Below are 17,010 nucleotides of genomic sequence, written 5' to 3' on the forward strand. Positions count from 1 at the left end.
TTCCATTTAATAATAAAATACATGTATGGACGTTTAAGCACAAGGTGTATTTGTAAAGAGTCATACACGGACAACAGACTACAGTAAAACAACTGTTTAAATATCTGAAATGAAGAGTTTAGTATTACCTGCAGAGTAGAGGCCGCTGAGTCGCTGGTCTCTGTCAAGCCCGTGCTCCTTGGTAGACTGGACACGATGTATCTGGAACCCGCCTTCGGCACAGGCTGTCTGACTACCAGCTTTCCCTTCCTCGTCTCCGCTAGAAACAGACTGTACCAGTAGGCATCGTTGGAGACCAGGGTGGAATCCGCGATGGTCGAGTTCCTCTCGCTGATCACGCTGTTCCTACTGGGAGGGGCCGCTTTACTGGGCATTGGTTTCTGACACTTCAGCACACAGGTGACCAATATGGTGATCAATAACAGAAAGGACACTGAGCCCAGGCCGATCACCAAATAGAGGTTTAAATCTGAAAATATGTCATATTCTAGAGGCACTTCCGTCATGTCAGAGTAGGCTTTAACGGCAGTCTCCACTGTTGAGAGCTTTATGGTAACTGTAGCAGAGAGAGCAGGTTCCCCGTTGTCCTTGGCGATGACAACCAGCCGTTGATGACGCGGATCTCTGTAACTGAACATTCTCATAGTCCGAATCTCTCCGTTGTATTGGTCCAGACTGAATAAGGTGGCGTCAGTAACCTGTAGAAACTGGTATGTAATCCGAGAGTTCTGGACCGAGTCCGTGTCTATGGCTATCACCTTGGAGACCAGGGATCCTTTATCGGTGGATCTGGGGATCTTCTCCTCCACCACGGAGCCGTGCGCGCGCCACGGAGACACTATGACCGGGGGGTTGTCGTTCTGGTCCACAATAATGATGTGGACAGTCACGTTACTACTGAGCGGAGGAACACCAGAGTCTCTGGCCTCGATGTGGAAAAGGAACTCCTTCTCTATCTCATAGTCAAACGTCTTTAGTGCGTAAAGATTACCGTTCTCCGGATTGATGGAGAACAGCATTGACATGGAGGTGTTCACTATCTCCTTCTCTATGATGAAATAAACTAGATACTGGTTTTCATGGAGGTCTGGATCAAACGCAGTGAGGGAACTTAGCAAGGCCCCAGGTGCGTTATTCTCCATAACGGGAATAGTGTAGAACGACTGAGGGAAGAGTGGCCCGTTATCATTGACATCCAATAGATGTAAAGTTATCGTTTCATTATCAGACAAGGGGGGCGATCCTCCATCGGTCACAACGAGTGTGATGTCATATTCTGGCACTTGCTCACGGTCTAATGGCTCTGAGACTTTGAGCTCATAAAGGACGTCAGAGGACTTGTTCAAAACAAATGGCAGGTTTTGGTTTATAGACAGGCTCACTTTGCCATTGTCACCTGTGTCCCTATCGCTTATACCTACGATAGCTATGACTGTCCCCACGGGAATATTCTCATTAACTGTGCTCTTATAAGATTTAACGGTGATATCGGGATAGTTGTCGTTCATATCTGTAACGCGCACCACAACTTTACACTGCCCCAATAGGGGATGCTGTCCTTTGTCCTTAGCCTCAACATGCATCTCGTAAAACGTCATGTCTTCATAATCAATAGTGCCCTTCACTGTTATCTCTCCTGTGTTTGGATTTAGTGCAAAGACGTCTTGTGTTTTCTCTGATGTGTAAAGTGTGAATGAATACTTGATTTCTGCATTTGGGCCCTCATCTAAATCTGTGGCGTTAAGCTTCATTACTAGTGTTCCAATCGGGGAGTTCTCTGTCATATTAACGGAATAAACCGGGTGGTCGAATCGAGGGGCGTTGTCGTTTGTATCTAGCACCCTAACAATGATATTAGCTGTACCGGAGCGCGCGGGGACCCCGCCATCTACAGCGGTCAATATTAGATGATGAACGGCGTGCTCCTCTCGGTCTAAAGCCTTTGTCAAAACCATGTCAACGTATTTAGTACCATCACTCCCAGTCTGAATTTCGATTGTGAAATGTTCGCTTTCACTGAGTTTGTACATTTTTACAGTGTTTATACCACCATCTGGGTCCACGGCATTTGGTAAGGAGAATCTCTCACCCGGGGTAGCCGATTCTGAAACATCAAGCTCTACCCTGTCTCTACGAAAATGAGGAGCATTATCATTGATATCTTTGATTTCTAACTCGATGTTGAAAATGCGCAAGGGACTTTCAATGATAACGTCTAGTTTAACAAAACATGTTGTTGCGGTTTTCGATGGGCAGAGGTATTCTCTGTCCATCTTTTCAACAATGTAGAGCTCCCCTGTCTTTTTGTTGACATCCAGATATTTATTGCTTTCTTGGAACATTTCAAGTTTTACCTCGCGGTGAGCCAGAACTCCAACCTCCAGACCCAAATCTGCGGCTAAATTGGCCACGACGGACCCCCTCTCCATCTCCTCGGGTATGGAGTACCGAGTCACGGACAAAGTGCTGCTCCATAACGTACAAAAAACAAAGACAGCCGAGAAACACCTTTTTTCCCGACGCATCCTGAACGTTGAATTCCAGCCAGAAATAGACTCCTTATACACTCGGCTGCTATTACACTCGGCTGCTATGAGTGTACAAAAATCCTGTGTAGCAACCAGTTGTTCAGAGCATTGTCGTTGTTATAAAATAAAGAGGCATATTTGTTTCGGCTGAAACAGGTCTGTTCTGCAGCAGGGCTGGACGAGAATGTCATGGCTCCCTCTGAACAGAACTGAGACATTTACTGGTGAACAGTGACACCGCGTGGTTAACGCAGGAGGAGAGTCAGGCTGGGAGAGAGGCCACACTGGTTGATGTGATTCTGCTAAGTATGCTGATTGCTAAGTATGCGATTGATATTCACATTACTAAGTATGAAGGGCATGTACACAAATGGGCTAGCAGTGAATCAAATGTAGCGCCAAATCCAACTTTTCGAATTCTCTGACCTCTACTCAATGATTATGACATCACCCGCGAAAAAAATGAATAAAATACAGTTTTGCTGTCTAGTAACCGAACTTGACACAACAATAGACCGTTGGCAGGGATTTCAGGACCTCGCCAGTGGACAGCGCCTGCATATCACTCTAACCAAGCGTCTTTATTAATTTCAATCTAAACGTTTAGAAGGCCAAATATAGCAGGCCTGAATGGTTGAAAAACACTAAAATTACTAACAGTTTATTTGAACATACAATGAATGAATAGTCTTGACTGTAATGTCGTGTATGCAGCTGTCTCTTACATTCCTAACTGCCTCTGTATACCCTATGAAAGTCCCGCCTAATTCCCGGTGTAAATCCCATACTGTTTTTGAATAGGCTTCTAGTTTATATAATCAATTTCATGAAGACGTGGTCATCTAAGATATATGTAAAATTAAATTAGTATTCATGGATTAATTTACTTCTACCCGATGCCTTTGATGAAGGTTTTCGATTGCAAAACATTTTCGTAATAGAAAACCTTCATAAAAAGGCATTGGGTAAAGGTAAATTAATCCGCGAATAGGAATATCATTTGACATACTGTTTATCTTAAATGACCTACTGCCATAATGCAGTTTCTCTGGACCCCTGCAAGGTTGGTGTTCGTCCCCCCCTCTCCCGCTCCCCACCTTAATAGAGAAATCGAATGTGACAGCCAGACAGCCACTCACAAAGTAGAGACCATAACGATCGCTGTCCATGGTGCTGAAAGGCTGCTGCATGTCTATACGGCTCCATGCCTATCGAATCGATGTTGGCTTTCTTTGATGCCAGGTTGTGTATATCTTTGCTTTTGCTAATGTATACATTTTTAGTGGTAGGTCTATTTGGTCGTCATTTTCTCATGTTAAGCCTAACATTTCACGAAGCTTTACAAGGTGTTGCAATGCTGCCATTTAGACTGCTGGCTAGTGGCAATCATGTAATTACTTGTTCAGTAATTAAAGTTGGAAATTCAAACATTGCAGATTGTACGCGCTCTCTCCCAGCTTGGATACAAAGTTGTGCGTAAAACCAGTCTATTAATACAAAATAACACAGTCAGTCCACCCTCCAAACACTAATTTAGTAGGGATTTTTTCATTATGCAGTGTACTATTTATATATACAGTATATCACAAAAGTGAGTACACCCCTCACATTTTTGTAAATATTTGAGTATATCTTTTCATGTGACAACACTGCAGAAATTACACTTTGCTACAATGTAAAGTAGTGAGTGTACAGCTTGTATAACAGTGTAAATTTGCTGTCCCCTCAAAATAACTCAACACACAGCCATTAATGTCTAAACCGCTGGCAACAAAAGTGAGTACACCCCTAAGTGAAAATGTCCAAATTGGGCCCAATTAGCCATTTTCCCTCCCCGGTGTCATGTGACTCGTTAGTGTTACAAGGTCTCAGGTGTGAATGGGGAGCAGGTGTGTTAAATTTGGTGTCATCGCTCTCACACTCCCTCATACTGACTGGTCACTGGAAGTTCAAGATGGCACCTCATGGCAAAGAACTCTCTGAGGATCTGAAAAAAAGAATTGTTGCTCTACATAAAGATGGCCTGGGCTATAAGAAGATTGCCAAGACCCTGAAACTGAGCTGCAGCACGGTGGCCAAGACCATACAGCGGTTTAACTGGACAGGTTCCACTCAGAACAGGCCTCGCCATGGTCGACCAAAGAAGTTGAGTGCACGTGCTCAGCGTCATATCCAGAGGTTGTCTTTGGGAAATAGACGTATGAGTGCTGCCAGCATTGCTGCAGAGGTTGAAGGGGTGGGGGGTCAGCCTGTCAGTGCTCAGACCATATGCCGTACACTGCATCAAATTGGTCTGCATGGCTGTCGTCCCAGAAGGAAGCCTCTTCTAAAGATGATGCACAAGAAAGCCTGCAAACAGTTTGCTGAAGACAAGCAGACTAAGGACATGGATTACTGGAACCATGTCATGTGGTCTGATGAGACCAAGATAAACTTATTTGGTTCAGATGGTGTCAAGCGTGTGTGGTGGCAACCAGGTGAGGAGTACAAAGACAAGTGTGTCTTGCCTACAGTCAAGCACTACAGAGTGTCATGGTCTGGGGCTGCATGAGTGCTGCCGGCACTGGGGAGCTACAGTTCATTGAGGGAACCATGAATGCCAACATGTACTGTGACATACTGAAGCAGAGCATGATCCCCTCCCTTCGGAGACTGGGCCGCAGGGCAGTATTCCAACATGATAACGACCTCAAACACACCTCCAAGACGACCACTGCCCTGCTAAAGAAGCTGAGGGTAAAGGTGATGGACTGGCCAAGCATGTCTCCAGACCTAAACCCTATTGAGCATCTGTGGGGCATCCTCAAACGGAAGGTAGAGGAGTCCAAGGTCTCTAACATCCACCAGCTCCGTGATGTCGTCATGGAGGAGTGGAAGAGGACTCCAGTGGCAACCTGTGAAGCTCTGGTGAACTCCATGCCCAAGAGGGTTAAGGCAGTGCTGGAAAATGATGGTGGCCACACAAAATATTGACACTTTAGGCCCAATTTGGACATTTTCACTTAGGGGTGTATTCACTTTTGTTGCCAGCGGTTTAGACATGAATGGCTGTGTGTTGAGTTATTGAGGGGACAGCAAATGTACACTGTTATACAAGCTGTACACTCACTACTTTACATTGTAGTAAAGTGTCATTTCTGCAGTGTTGTCACATGAAAAGATATACTCAAATATTTACAAAAATGTGAGGGGTGTACTCACTTTTGTGATATACTGTATATTTTTTAACCGTATTTAGTTGCTATTTAGTTGCTATTTATAAACTGTTAATTCACATTACATATCAAACAGCCTAACAATGAGGGAAAAAGTAGTCGTCTTGAGACTAAATTCAGAGTACTCAGCGGGTTCTGTCTGACTAATAGCCTACACAAATGAGATGCAATATTCAAGGTACATTTCATTAAATCAAATTAAATCCAATACAGACATTTTCCCGTGACGCAAAAGGCATCATATGGGGAGGATTTCTGTATTTTCAAAGTGACATATCTTGAAAACTTGATCGCTGACAAGCAAAACGTTTTTAGGGATTACGTCAATAATGGACTAATGAGAACAAAAACCAACGGGTCGTTTTGGGGTGAAATTTTGCATTAAGGAGAACGAGAGGCTCAATTAAAGATGTTGTAGAACTGCTGCATTTGATCCACCGTTCCGTTCTGCCCCGTTTCCCTGATGTTTTTATGATATTCAAGCTGTTTTTACCATCCCTGTAAATGTCGCTTCATACAGAACTACCAAAGGAAGCATTAGGCTCTTTGGTCATATGTGCACTTTTGAACACCTGAGAAAGCTCGACTCATTGCACTGGAGCCGTCGTCGACTTGACCACGGCACATGTTCACCGATATGCCCTTATACTTATACTTTTACATTTTTTAAAACTTGCACCAGGAAGTAGGCGGGACTTTGGTGTATTCTGTGTTCTTTTTTTTCATTACAGGTCACATGCTGATGAACCAGAGCTCACGCACGACCTCTACAGATGACCAGGAAGCCACTGATGAACCAGAGCCAACGTATGACCTCTACAGATGACCAGGAAGCCACTGATGAACCAGAGCCAACGTATGACCTCTACAGATGACCAGGAAGCCACTGATGAACCAGAGCCAACGTATGACCTCTACAGATGACCAGGAAGCCACTGATGAACCAGAGCCCACGTATGACCTCTACAAATGACCAGGAAGCCACTTAATCCCCAAACTGATATCTCTTCTCTCAAACCAATACCAACACGTGTGTGCTAATATCAACTAAACTAGCGGTCATTTCTAAAACACAACTAAGTCTTATGTGCTTTCTTGTCTGCTTCTTCCATGCATGCTTTCTGAGTGTTAGTGCCCTTTTTTATGTGATCTATTCCATCATGTTGAAAGTGTAGCACGGTGAAATAGTTTTGTTAAGTGAGTACTTTACTTTACTTGTTTTGAAACGCAAAGAAGCTTTTCCATCTCTCTCCCTCTGTTTGTGGTGCCCCCTGTTTGTGGTGCCCCCCTGGTGCCCCCTGGTGGAGATCCAGCAGGCAGACTACATGTAGTACAGATCTACAGTAGATCTATACTAGGCCATGCCTGGTCACATCGGTCATGCACTGTGATAGGGTTGGTGTTTCATTCAGTTCTCTAAGGGTCTCCATTATCCCTGTACTATCTCATAATAATACATATATAGGCCATGGTGTTCTGGACATGCTTTTAAGAGTGTTTATTCATTTACATTGACTTTATATGAGTCTTTTGCTTATCTAACTAATGTGTCCCTCTCTGTGTTTCATTGATCTAGCAAAAGGGAGAAGCCGACTTGGAGGAGAATGTATGGGATTAGAGAGGGAGGTAAGAAAGGTTGGGGAAGAGATGAGTATGGGGATAAGCCTGCAGAATAAGCCCCATGGGTCACAGAGCTGCATGGGGTACACACATGGTCATCCCGTTCTCTAGTGATGAGACACGGAGGCTCCCTCTGAGGTTAGGATATAGAGCCTTTACTAGGCTTCAATAAGGTCAAAGGTCAGAGGCAGTGGGAGAAGGCTTATATGGGAGCACTGGCGTCTACACTGGATACTGAAGGGAAAGGGCATAACAGCCTCTATAGCAGGCATCATCAACTAGGCAAAATGACCGCAAGAATCCCAAACAGATATAATATTTGACTAAAACATAATCATTTCAAACCTTGCTTTAGTTTGTATACGATCACGTGTTTCTTATGCATGGGAGTAGTTGGGAACAGATATCTCAAATTAAAATCACTTGGAGCTGATCTCCTTTCTTTTTTTTACAGTCTTTTATGTCCAATAATAACAAATAAAAATAAGAAATATATATATTTTTTGCTCAGAAAACATGGAGGGGCAATTAAAACCACCAGTTTGGGAACCCTGCACTATAGTAATTATGGTGATGATATTAACCTTTTTGGTCAGGGATCCTATGGAACACAACACTGCTGCAGATAAATCCATGCCATGGAATGTACCAAACTCTATACCATGTTATAACATGCTATGGTTAATATTCATAGACACACCTTCATATTTTAGAGCATGGGAAAATGGTATGACTCAATTTTTAAGCCGATACAATAGCTCCACGTACTATATCACCTTTATTTAAGTGATGTTTAGGTGAACTAACGAACTCTAGCCCTGCTATACCGTCCCATGGCTCTCCTCCTCCCCAGGAAGAGAGAGGGTTACACTCCAGTTCGAGAAGCGTCTTGCCTCCATGGAGACCGTTTCCTTATAACAGAATTATTTTCAATCTGAGGCATGCGCCGACCTAATTACCCCCGTGAATCCGGCCGATAGACTCCTCATCTGTTGACATTCGGAACTCATTCCCCGGGATATTAAAAGGAAAAGGGCATGGAGAGAGTGGGCAGAAGGTTCGGCATATCGCGTCCAGGTGTGGCATTTGGAACGGAAGCTCCTAGCCCGCGGCTTGTGTCCAAGTCCCACCGTCTTTAATTAAATTATATTTCGAGGAGAGATTCTGTTTGTTCAGTTAATGAACCTCGACTATTCTCTACGGGCGAATGGAAATGCGAGCAGCCTAATTAGCATATGTTAGCATTTGACTATGTTTATTCCTTGCCACGGAAAACAGCTTGCCGTGGCAGAAAGCCTGCCCCGGAGTTAGTGTGCCGTGGCAGAAAGCCTGCCCCGGAGTTAGTGTGCCGTGGCAGAAAGCCTGCCCCGGAGTTAGTGTGCCGTGGAACTTTTTTACCCTAAAACAATTTCCCGAACTTTAAAGTGGATGTGTGACTCAAGCTGATTAAACATTGAATACGTGTCTCACTCAATTTAATACAGCCTTAGAATTAAACCTTTACTGCCTCTAGGCCTGTTTGGGGAAAGCTGGTGATGACAAGAGAATGCGTAATAGGCTCCATAATATAAGAAAGAAAACCACATATGAGAAAAAATACTTTATTCTCAGAAATGTATATACAGTATATGTGTTGGGTAGTTGACTGTTTAAGTCTTTGTGGATCACCTGCATCACAATTGCAGTTTGCATCTACAAGTAGGCTATATTCATATATATTCACACAAGATCTGCTTGACAGACCCACACAGTTTCAAACGTTTCAGGTGAATGAATGCAACCTGGTTATTTTGTATTTATTTTCCTTTTCTTAAACATTCAAAAATAGAATTCATATTTAGAACAATGTGCAAAGCGTTGTCCAATCTTAGGCTATTTGGATGTTTCTCGTCAAACTGTTGATCCACGCTGATTGTCAAAATAATAATGCTAATAATACTAATAATGATGATTTATCATACTGGGCTAAAGGTAGCCTAGCAGTTAAGAGCATTGGGCCAGTAACCGAAATGTCACCGGTTCAAATCCCCAAGCCGACTAGGTGAAAAATCTGCCGATGTTCCATTGAGCAAGGCACTTAACCCTAATTGCTCCTTTAAAATCGCTTTGGATAAGAGCGTCTGGTAAACGACTCAAATCCATTGAAAAACAGACTGTGGAAAACATGTGGTAGTAATGTGTCAAAAATAGCAATGGCCAACAGTGGCAGATATAAAAACGAGATCACTCTTCTTAGATCCATCTCCTCAACATTAGTCCATCTCCCTCTTTCCTTTATTATCGAGGTTGAAAGTTAATTCATTCATTCCGGGCATTTGTACACTTATTTAATTCATTCATTTTCATTCAATCCTTAGTCTGTTTACTATGTTAGCAGACATAGGGCTCGTTCATACCTCACTCACTCACTCATTTCCTCTCAGGATCCCATTATTAATCATTATACAGGTCATTGTTGATGACAGCTGCTGCGTCTGTCTGGGGCTCGTAGTTGTGGATGAAGCGTCTCTTCTTGCCAAAGGTAGAGAAGGAGTTGTGGACGTCCAGCTCGCTGCGGTGGTGGGTGGCTGCTGGCCTCAGGGTGCACAGGGCCGACGGCGTGCCCGGGATGTACACGTTATGCTGGTAGTCTGGAGGTGGGTGGGGGTGAGGGTGAGGATGAGGGTGTGGGGGGAGTGGAGGCTGCTGGGGTTGGGGCTGTTGCTGGGGTGGAGGGGTGCACCGGGGGGTCCAAGAGCGAGGAGGAGGCCCAGTGGCAGGAGGAGACATCTTGTAGTCTGTGGAAGTAGAGCGATTATGTCAATTAACATACTGCATGACTGAAATCAAGGTGAGACGGACATCACAAAACACACACACACATACGTCGTAGAAGTGGTACACCTATGTGCTCATTAGCCACCTGTTCATTGGCTGTTTTCTATTATCCAGGGAGAGGCATTAGATGTGTGTGTGTGTGTGTGTGTGCGTGCTGGTGTGTTTCAGGCCCAGGCCTTCACCTACCCCTCATGTGGGTGCCCCAGGTCCAGTACTGGCCCGTCATGGGTGTCATGTAGTTCTCTGGGTCTGCATGCATGGCCTTCCTCATCAGAGTGCCATCCATGTTGATAGAGTTACAGCTACAGAGGATAAAGATTCATACCATAAATGATCACATAATGCTTTATGGCATGAACACACAACGGCCAAACATTAATAAGGTATATATCAAAGACCGGTATGCTGAGGTAGTTGTAAGTGTAATGTCAAAAGCAACGGTTACCTTTTCAAAGAGGAGTTCTGGTTCTTTGTGAGGGTCCAGTCTGTGTTTGGTTGCTTGAGCTACAGATAAAGGAGAGAAAATACAATCTTAAAACATGTCCTGTCTTTACAAACCAACAAACAACCCTTCTGAAATCACCCAGCAGTAATATAGCCTACTGGTTCAACGACTTCGCCGAAGAGACGGTTAAACATGTAAGAATAGTGATACATATCCAATAGTAGACTTTTTTTCATTTCCATATTCTAGGCTTCATTATATCCGGATATATTTTTCCATGGAGCTTGACTGCCACCCTGTGGCCTTATTTCAGAACGCAGTGAGGAAGTGCGCCGTGCCATAAGCAATGACTTGCCTGTCAATTATTTCTCTTTCATCCACCGCAGCACAGCACAGCAGGGGAGGGGACGGGCACCGCGGAGTGATATTTATTCCGGGTATAAATCTCATAGTAGCCTATGGATGCCACGCTCTATTAATTGACTTAGAGCTGTTAACAAGAAGAATGCGACGTAAGCGTATTATTGGAATCGGTTTTCAAAATACATTCATCGGGAGTAATACACAAAACCCAATTAGAATCCCAGCGGGATGAAACGAAAACACGATTTTCATCTTCAAAGGAAACCGTGCCACTCAGGAAAATTAAGAAAATGACACAAGTAATTGTTCTGTGGGTTTTATGCATAATTTTTTTTAAATGTTCATATTACTCTGATGCTCTGAGAACATGCTTTGAATTACTGTCTTGCTGAGAAGCGGCAAAAGTTGTGCAGTCCTTGCAGCTTTACACGCTATAGGTCATCTCAGCTGATCACTCTGTTTCACAGACCACTCCACTTTTCCACCTTCAATCTATGAAAAAACATTTTTTATCACCCTGCTGAAATTACACTACATGCAGGCCTACATACACCATTGTTATGGCTGACAACTAGGCTATATAACCATCCCACTGTTTAATTGGTAAGTCTTTGAGGTTTTATGCTTTCATCCGCGACATGACTCTCGGCGAACACAGGGGTGATTTAAGGGTACCAATTAACGTCATCAAGGACACCAAGCCCCTGGAGGGACATAGCTGCTAGCAGAACAATCATCATGACCTAGAATCAAGCTCTTTATATGGCCAGAGGTGTTCTTGCTATGAACGGGACTGACATTTTTAGTCTTCGTCTACACGGAGATGGAGATATTCCAGGAAAAAAGTGTGTCCCTTTATCCGTCACACTGTCTGCCTACATTGTACCAGATTATAGAGATGACAATAGGCAATACGCACACATCACATTCACGGTCTGCCGGTCCCATCTAGTGACTCCGGCAACAGCGGTGTCGACATCGCCTCCCCCTCTCTCTCCCTCCCCCATCCTTCACTTCACAGTTGGTCGGAACACAGGTCTACCAGCCTGGTCTCATAGACTAGACGTAAGATAGTAAAGGTAAATCTGGGACAGTCAACTTAGTATGATATGTTACGTTTGGTATGGTTACATGCTAGCAAATTCCAATAGACTTCCAGTCATTGTGCTAGCGCTGTTTAGCATTGGCTTGGAAAACTACCTTGAGCTTCCTTCATACTGAGCACAGTGACATACAAATGTTATCGACAAGTTCATCTGACTCTGGGGAAGTAGATAAAGGGCCTGGTCAGGGTAGATGGGCAGGTGTATAACCAAACATTTAGCAATCCTAAGGTTGCGTGTTCGGATCCCATCACGTACCATTTTAGCTAATTAGCAACTACTTAGCATAACCCTAACCCTTTAACCTAATTACTAACCTTAGCCTTAAACCCTAAACCCTAGCCTAGCTAACATTAGCCACCTAGCTAACGTTAGCCACCTAGCTACCAATTCCCACAACAAATTGTGATTCGTAACATATCATACGTTTTTCTGAATGCGTAACATTTTGTAGGAATTGAAATCTGTAACATATTGTACAATTGTAATTCGTAACATATCATACAACGTTTAATTCGTAACATATCATACAAAATGGATGGTGGACATCCACAAATTAATACATACCGTACGAAACTGTACATATTATACTAGTTGGAGTGTCCCTTATTTACATTTACTATGTTATGGCTATCCCTGAGTCCAGATTGATGTTAACTATGTTATGTCTACCCCTGAGTCCGGGTTACAGGATCCACATCTCTCTCCTCTATCATTCCGCGAGGACAACGCCAGGTCACTCTACAGGCGCGCCACGTCCCAGCCTGGTCCTTGGACCCCTTCACCCGTCCCCCAAAATTATCTATTAGCATTTTTTATCAATAATGGACGCGACACCCTTTCGTATGCAAGGCATTGTGTGTCGTATAATGGCTCGGCCGTGTCTGTGCCCTTGAGGCATAGTTAGTGGGGTTATTGGCCCAAAACCGTTAGAATTAAAAGAAGTAGAGGTGCAGAATTCTCCAGAACGGTCGTTGATACAATACTACAGCCCAGACAAGCGGAGTTCTATTTCAAACTGGCTCCCGTCATTACGTGCCTGTCAGCCGTTCACCTTGTAGCCCGGTAGAAATTCTCAGACGCTACTAGAAATCAATTCAAACTGGTGGTTTTTGATAGGAAAGTATAGACTGAATATATGTCTCTCTCTCGTACCACATAGCAGCAGACAGAACAGACAATGACATTGTACCCACAATACTCAATCATGCAAACGTTATGGGATTTCTCAAATCACCCTATTATTTCAAACATGTTTACAAATAAACAAACAATGGGCAAATGAGGATTATAGACAGCGCAAATAGATTAGAAACAAGACATAGATCAGGGATCGACATACAAGCGTCGAAGAAAACGCGGCCGAGGTGTATTCCTCTCCGTTGCTCTGTGAAACGGATATCTCTGGCAGACTGTTCAGGTCTGTGTGCGAGAGGAGAGAAATACGCTCCACGACACATGCTCGGCGTAAAATATACCGTGGCGTGTTCAGCTTTCTCGCATAGCCTTTGTGACTAGAATATCCACTCTCTAATTATTTCACTTCCTTTTCATTTACTCACTTGCCATTACTGTATGATCAAGGTTATGGTTTGTCAAATATAAACACCAACAGAAATGTAAACTAAATAGGTGTTGGTTGCATTAGGAGAAAGTTTGACCAAGTCTGATATATTACGTTGATATGAATATCGTTCCTGTCCAGTCAAACATATTACACTCTCGTATGTATGATTTGACCTTCATTAGGTGGAATGTCGTGTACTTGATGATTATCAAAATCAATTATTTGAATGGCAACACATTTACTCTCACGTTACCTCATTTGGAGTGGTGGCTCCGGAATGGTTGTTCACCGATGAGCTCCGGTGGTGCGCGCTCCAAGCCAAGTTATCAGCCCCCTTTGCCTCGTTGTTCCTCGGGGTGCTAATGGGGCTGCACGGCTTCAGGAACATAAAGTCACTCTTAGCTGACTCGGGGGTCAGACATACTTTATAACAGTAGGCTTGGGACAGAGTACCGTTGCCATTGGCCTCCATGCAGTTGGTGGGCACCTTCGCCCCGGTGGAGATCTGCAGGTTTAGGTTAGATTTCTTGAACACCTCCGGGGGCGGCTCTGGCTGGAAGCCCCCGCAACAGCAGCAGGCGAGGGGGGGGAGGTTATACCCACTGATGGTCTCTCTGTCCTTGTAACACTTGACCGCAGCCAGGACGATAATAGCCACCAGGAAGATTAGCGAGATGGTGCTCAGTGACACGATCAAGTAGAGGGCGAGGTTGGAGGGGGGCTGGGGGCTCAGAGTGAGGTCGCCGAAATCAGACAAGGACTCCGGCACGTTGTCAACCACGGAGAGGAGGATAGAGACGGTGGCGGAGAGAGGCGGCTGCCCGTTGTCCTTGACCAGGATGACGACTCTCTGCCTCGTAGCGTCCTTATCCACGAACCGGCGAATCGTCCTTATTTCTCCCGTGTAGAGGGCGACACTGAACAGCCCCGGGTCCGTAGCCTGGAGCACCTGGTAGGAAAGGCGCGAGTTTTGTCCTGCGTCCGCATCTAGCGCAGTGATCTTGGCGACTAAGTGCCCCGCATCCACTGACCTCGGGACTACCTCTGTCGCCACGGTCCCGTTCTTGGGCAATGGGGACACGATAACCGGAGCATTATCATTCTGGTCCAAAACGAACACATTTACCGTGACATTGCTGCTGAGCGGAGGGAAACCGGCGTCCTGCGCCTGCACCCGTATTTGAAAGTTCCTTAGCTGCTCATAGTCAAAGGAGCGCAGCGCGTAAATGTTTCCGTTGTCCGAGTTGATGGAGACGTAAGTGGACACGGGCATGCCCTGGATCTGACCCTCTAGAATCGAGTAGGACAGATAGGCGTTCTGATTAGAATCAGGGTCGAAAGCAGTGACTGAGCAAATGAATGCGCCCGGGGCATTATTCTCGGTCACATAAACGGTGTATGATGGCTGTGCGAAGCGCGGGGGGTTATCATTAATATCAGACACTTGGACGAGGATGGTTTTCCGAGTGGAGAGAGACGGGGAGCCCAGGTCCCGGGCCGTGAGGGTGATGTTGTACTCGGAGACGGCTTCTCTGTCGAGAAACTCGCTAGTCACCAGAGTGTAGTAGTTCTTAAAAGAGGAGTGGAGCTGGAAGGGGACGTTGCTGGGGATATGGCAGTCCACATTCCCGTTCTCTCCCGAATCCCGGTCCATAACACTTATAACGGCTATCACCGTGCCCGGTGGCGCGTCTTCCTGGACAGGTGTGGACACGGAGGTGAGGATGACTTCCGGCGCGTTATCATTCACATCTAAGACATCCACCAGTACCTTACTGTGCACGGCCACTGCTGAGGGACCCCTGTCTTTAGCCTGCACATACAGCTCATAAACACTCGCTTTCTCATAGTCCACAATCCCCTTCACTCTGATCTCACCCGTATACTGGTCCACGCTGAACAGCTCGCGCACTTTGAGCGGTGCGTGCCCACTGAACGCGTATGAGACCTCCCCGTTCGCACCCTCGTCCAAATCAGTGGCATTTAGCTTCAGCACTAAAGTCCCTTTCGGTGCGTTTTCTACCAGGCTCGCCCGGTAAACAGACCGGTCGAAAACTGGCACGTTGTCGTTGGCATCCAGCACCGTGATGGTGATGAGAGCCGTGCCCGAACGCTCTGGCGACCCCCCGTCCACGGCTGTGAGCACCATCTCGTGCGTCTTCTGCTGCTCCCTGTCCAGCGGGGTCCCCAGCACGAGCTCGGCAAACTTGCTCCCGTCATTACGTGTCTGGATGTTTAGTACAAAGTGCTCGTTGGAGCTCAGCTGGTAGGATCGGAGCGAGTTGGTGCCCACGTCCTGGTCCTGCGCGCTCTCCAACGGGAACCGGGACCCGGGCGCCGCTGACTCTGTAATCTCCAGATTGAACTCGCTCCACGGGAAGCTGGGAGAGTTGTCGTTCACATCCAAAATCTCCACCTCCACTCTGTACAGTTCTAACGGATTCTCGATCACCACTTGCAAGTGTAAGAAGCAGGTCGGGTTCCGTTCACACAGCTCCTCGCGGTCGATCTTCTCGTTAACAAATAAAATACCGTTTTCCAGATTCACCTCTAAGTACTGTTTCTTGGCACCGGAGACAATCCGGAAGCGACGGGCGGACAGTTTGGCCACGTCCAAACCGAGGTCCTCAGCGATGTTACCGACAAAAGCCCCGTGGTCCAACTCCTCGGGGATGGAGTACCGAATCTGTGCCAGAACCAGGTCCACCACACACGCGCACACCAGCAGGCACACCACCATCCCGGTTAACGGTGTCCACCGCGTGCTCGCGAGCCTGTGCTCCATCTCAGCGCTTCCCAAGAAAATCATCAACCGTGAAAACAGCACAGGATGAGTTTACCCGTAACTGACATTATGCGCTTTATAAACTGATTCGTGGATTCGTTTCCAGTTGTTGTAGAAAACAAACACTTCAGAGCATGTTGCTCCTTTACGCACTTACAATGTAGCCTACTTTCATCAAATTAGTGCTCGTTAGAATAATAAAAACAAGAATGTAAACTTGGAAGGGATTAGAGGAGTTAAGCGTTTCTATGTGTTGTGCTCCCCGCGCGCAATACCAGCAGTGTGTGAGCGCGGGAGGCTCGCGCTCGGAATTTCCAGTTTATTAGACAATCGGGCTGGTGGGGAGGGGGGTGTGTGTAAGGAGAGGGAGGGGTTCCGTAGTTGCGAGCAGCACTGTATTGGAGAACGAAGACCTGAGAGCAGCGACTGTAATTACAGTAGCACGGTTAACCCTTTCTCTGGTGCAGCTCCTCGGAGCGATTAGAGACGCGAAAGCAGCGTAGCTTTCAGTCGAGACATCAGGGGCGGATTTGGATTAATGGCTAATTGCTTTTCATCGAGGGTGTC

At 45.6% G+C, this 17,010-nt stretch overlaps 2 protein-coding genes across 2 annotated transcripts in view; both read right to left on the minus strand.

Moving 5' to 3' along the window:
- Positions 1-2,703, minus strand: part of LOC139574179 (protocadherin alpha-C2-like) — a 37,416-nt gene extending 34,713 nt beyond the window's left edge. Inside the window, exon 1 of the mRNA XM_071398512.1 lies at positions 129-2,703. Within this exon, the coding sequence (XP_071254613.1) occupies positions 129-2,525 (2,397 nt within the window). The 5' untranslated portion in view covers positions 2,526-2,703. The remainder of the gene's footprint in view (positions 1-128) is intronic.
- Positions 2,704-8,948: 6,245 nt separating this feature from the next.
- On the minus strand, positions 8,949-16,751 carry LOC139574182 (protocadherin-10-like). Its single transcript, XM_071398514.1, has 4 exons — positions 13,912-16,751; positions 10,626-10,684; positions 10,367-10,482; positions 8,949-10,140 (listed from the first exon to the last, which is right to left on the minus strand). The coding sequence occupies exons 1-4, from the start codon at positions 16,465-16,467 to the stop codon at positions 9,797-9,799; spliced, it is 3,075 nt and encodes a 1,024-aa protein (XP_071254615.1). The 5' UTR covers positions 16,468-16,751; the 3' UTR covers positions 8,949-9,796.
- Positions 16,752-17,010: the final 259 nt, after the last annotated feature.

The sequence above is a fragment of the Salvelinus alpinus genome, chromosome 4 (genome assembly GCF_045679555.1).
Source record: "Salvelinus alpinus chromosome 4, SLU_Salpinus.1, whole genome shotgun sequence".
NCBI classification, from domain to species: Eukaryota; Metazoa; Chordata; class Actinopteri; order Salmoniformes; family Salmonidae; genus Salvelinus; species Salvelinus alpinus.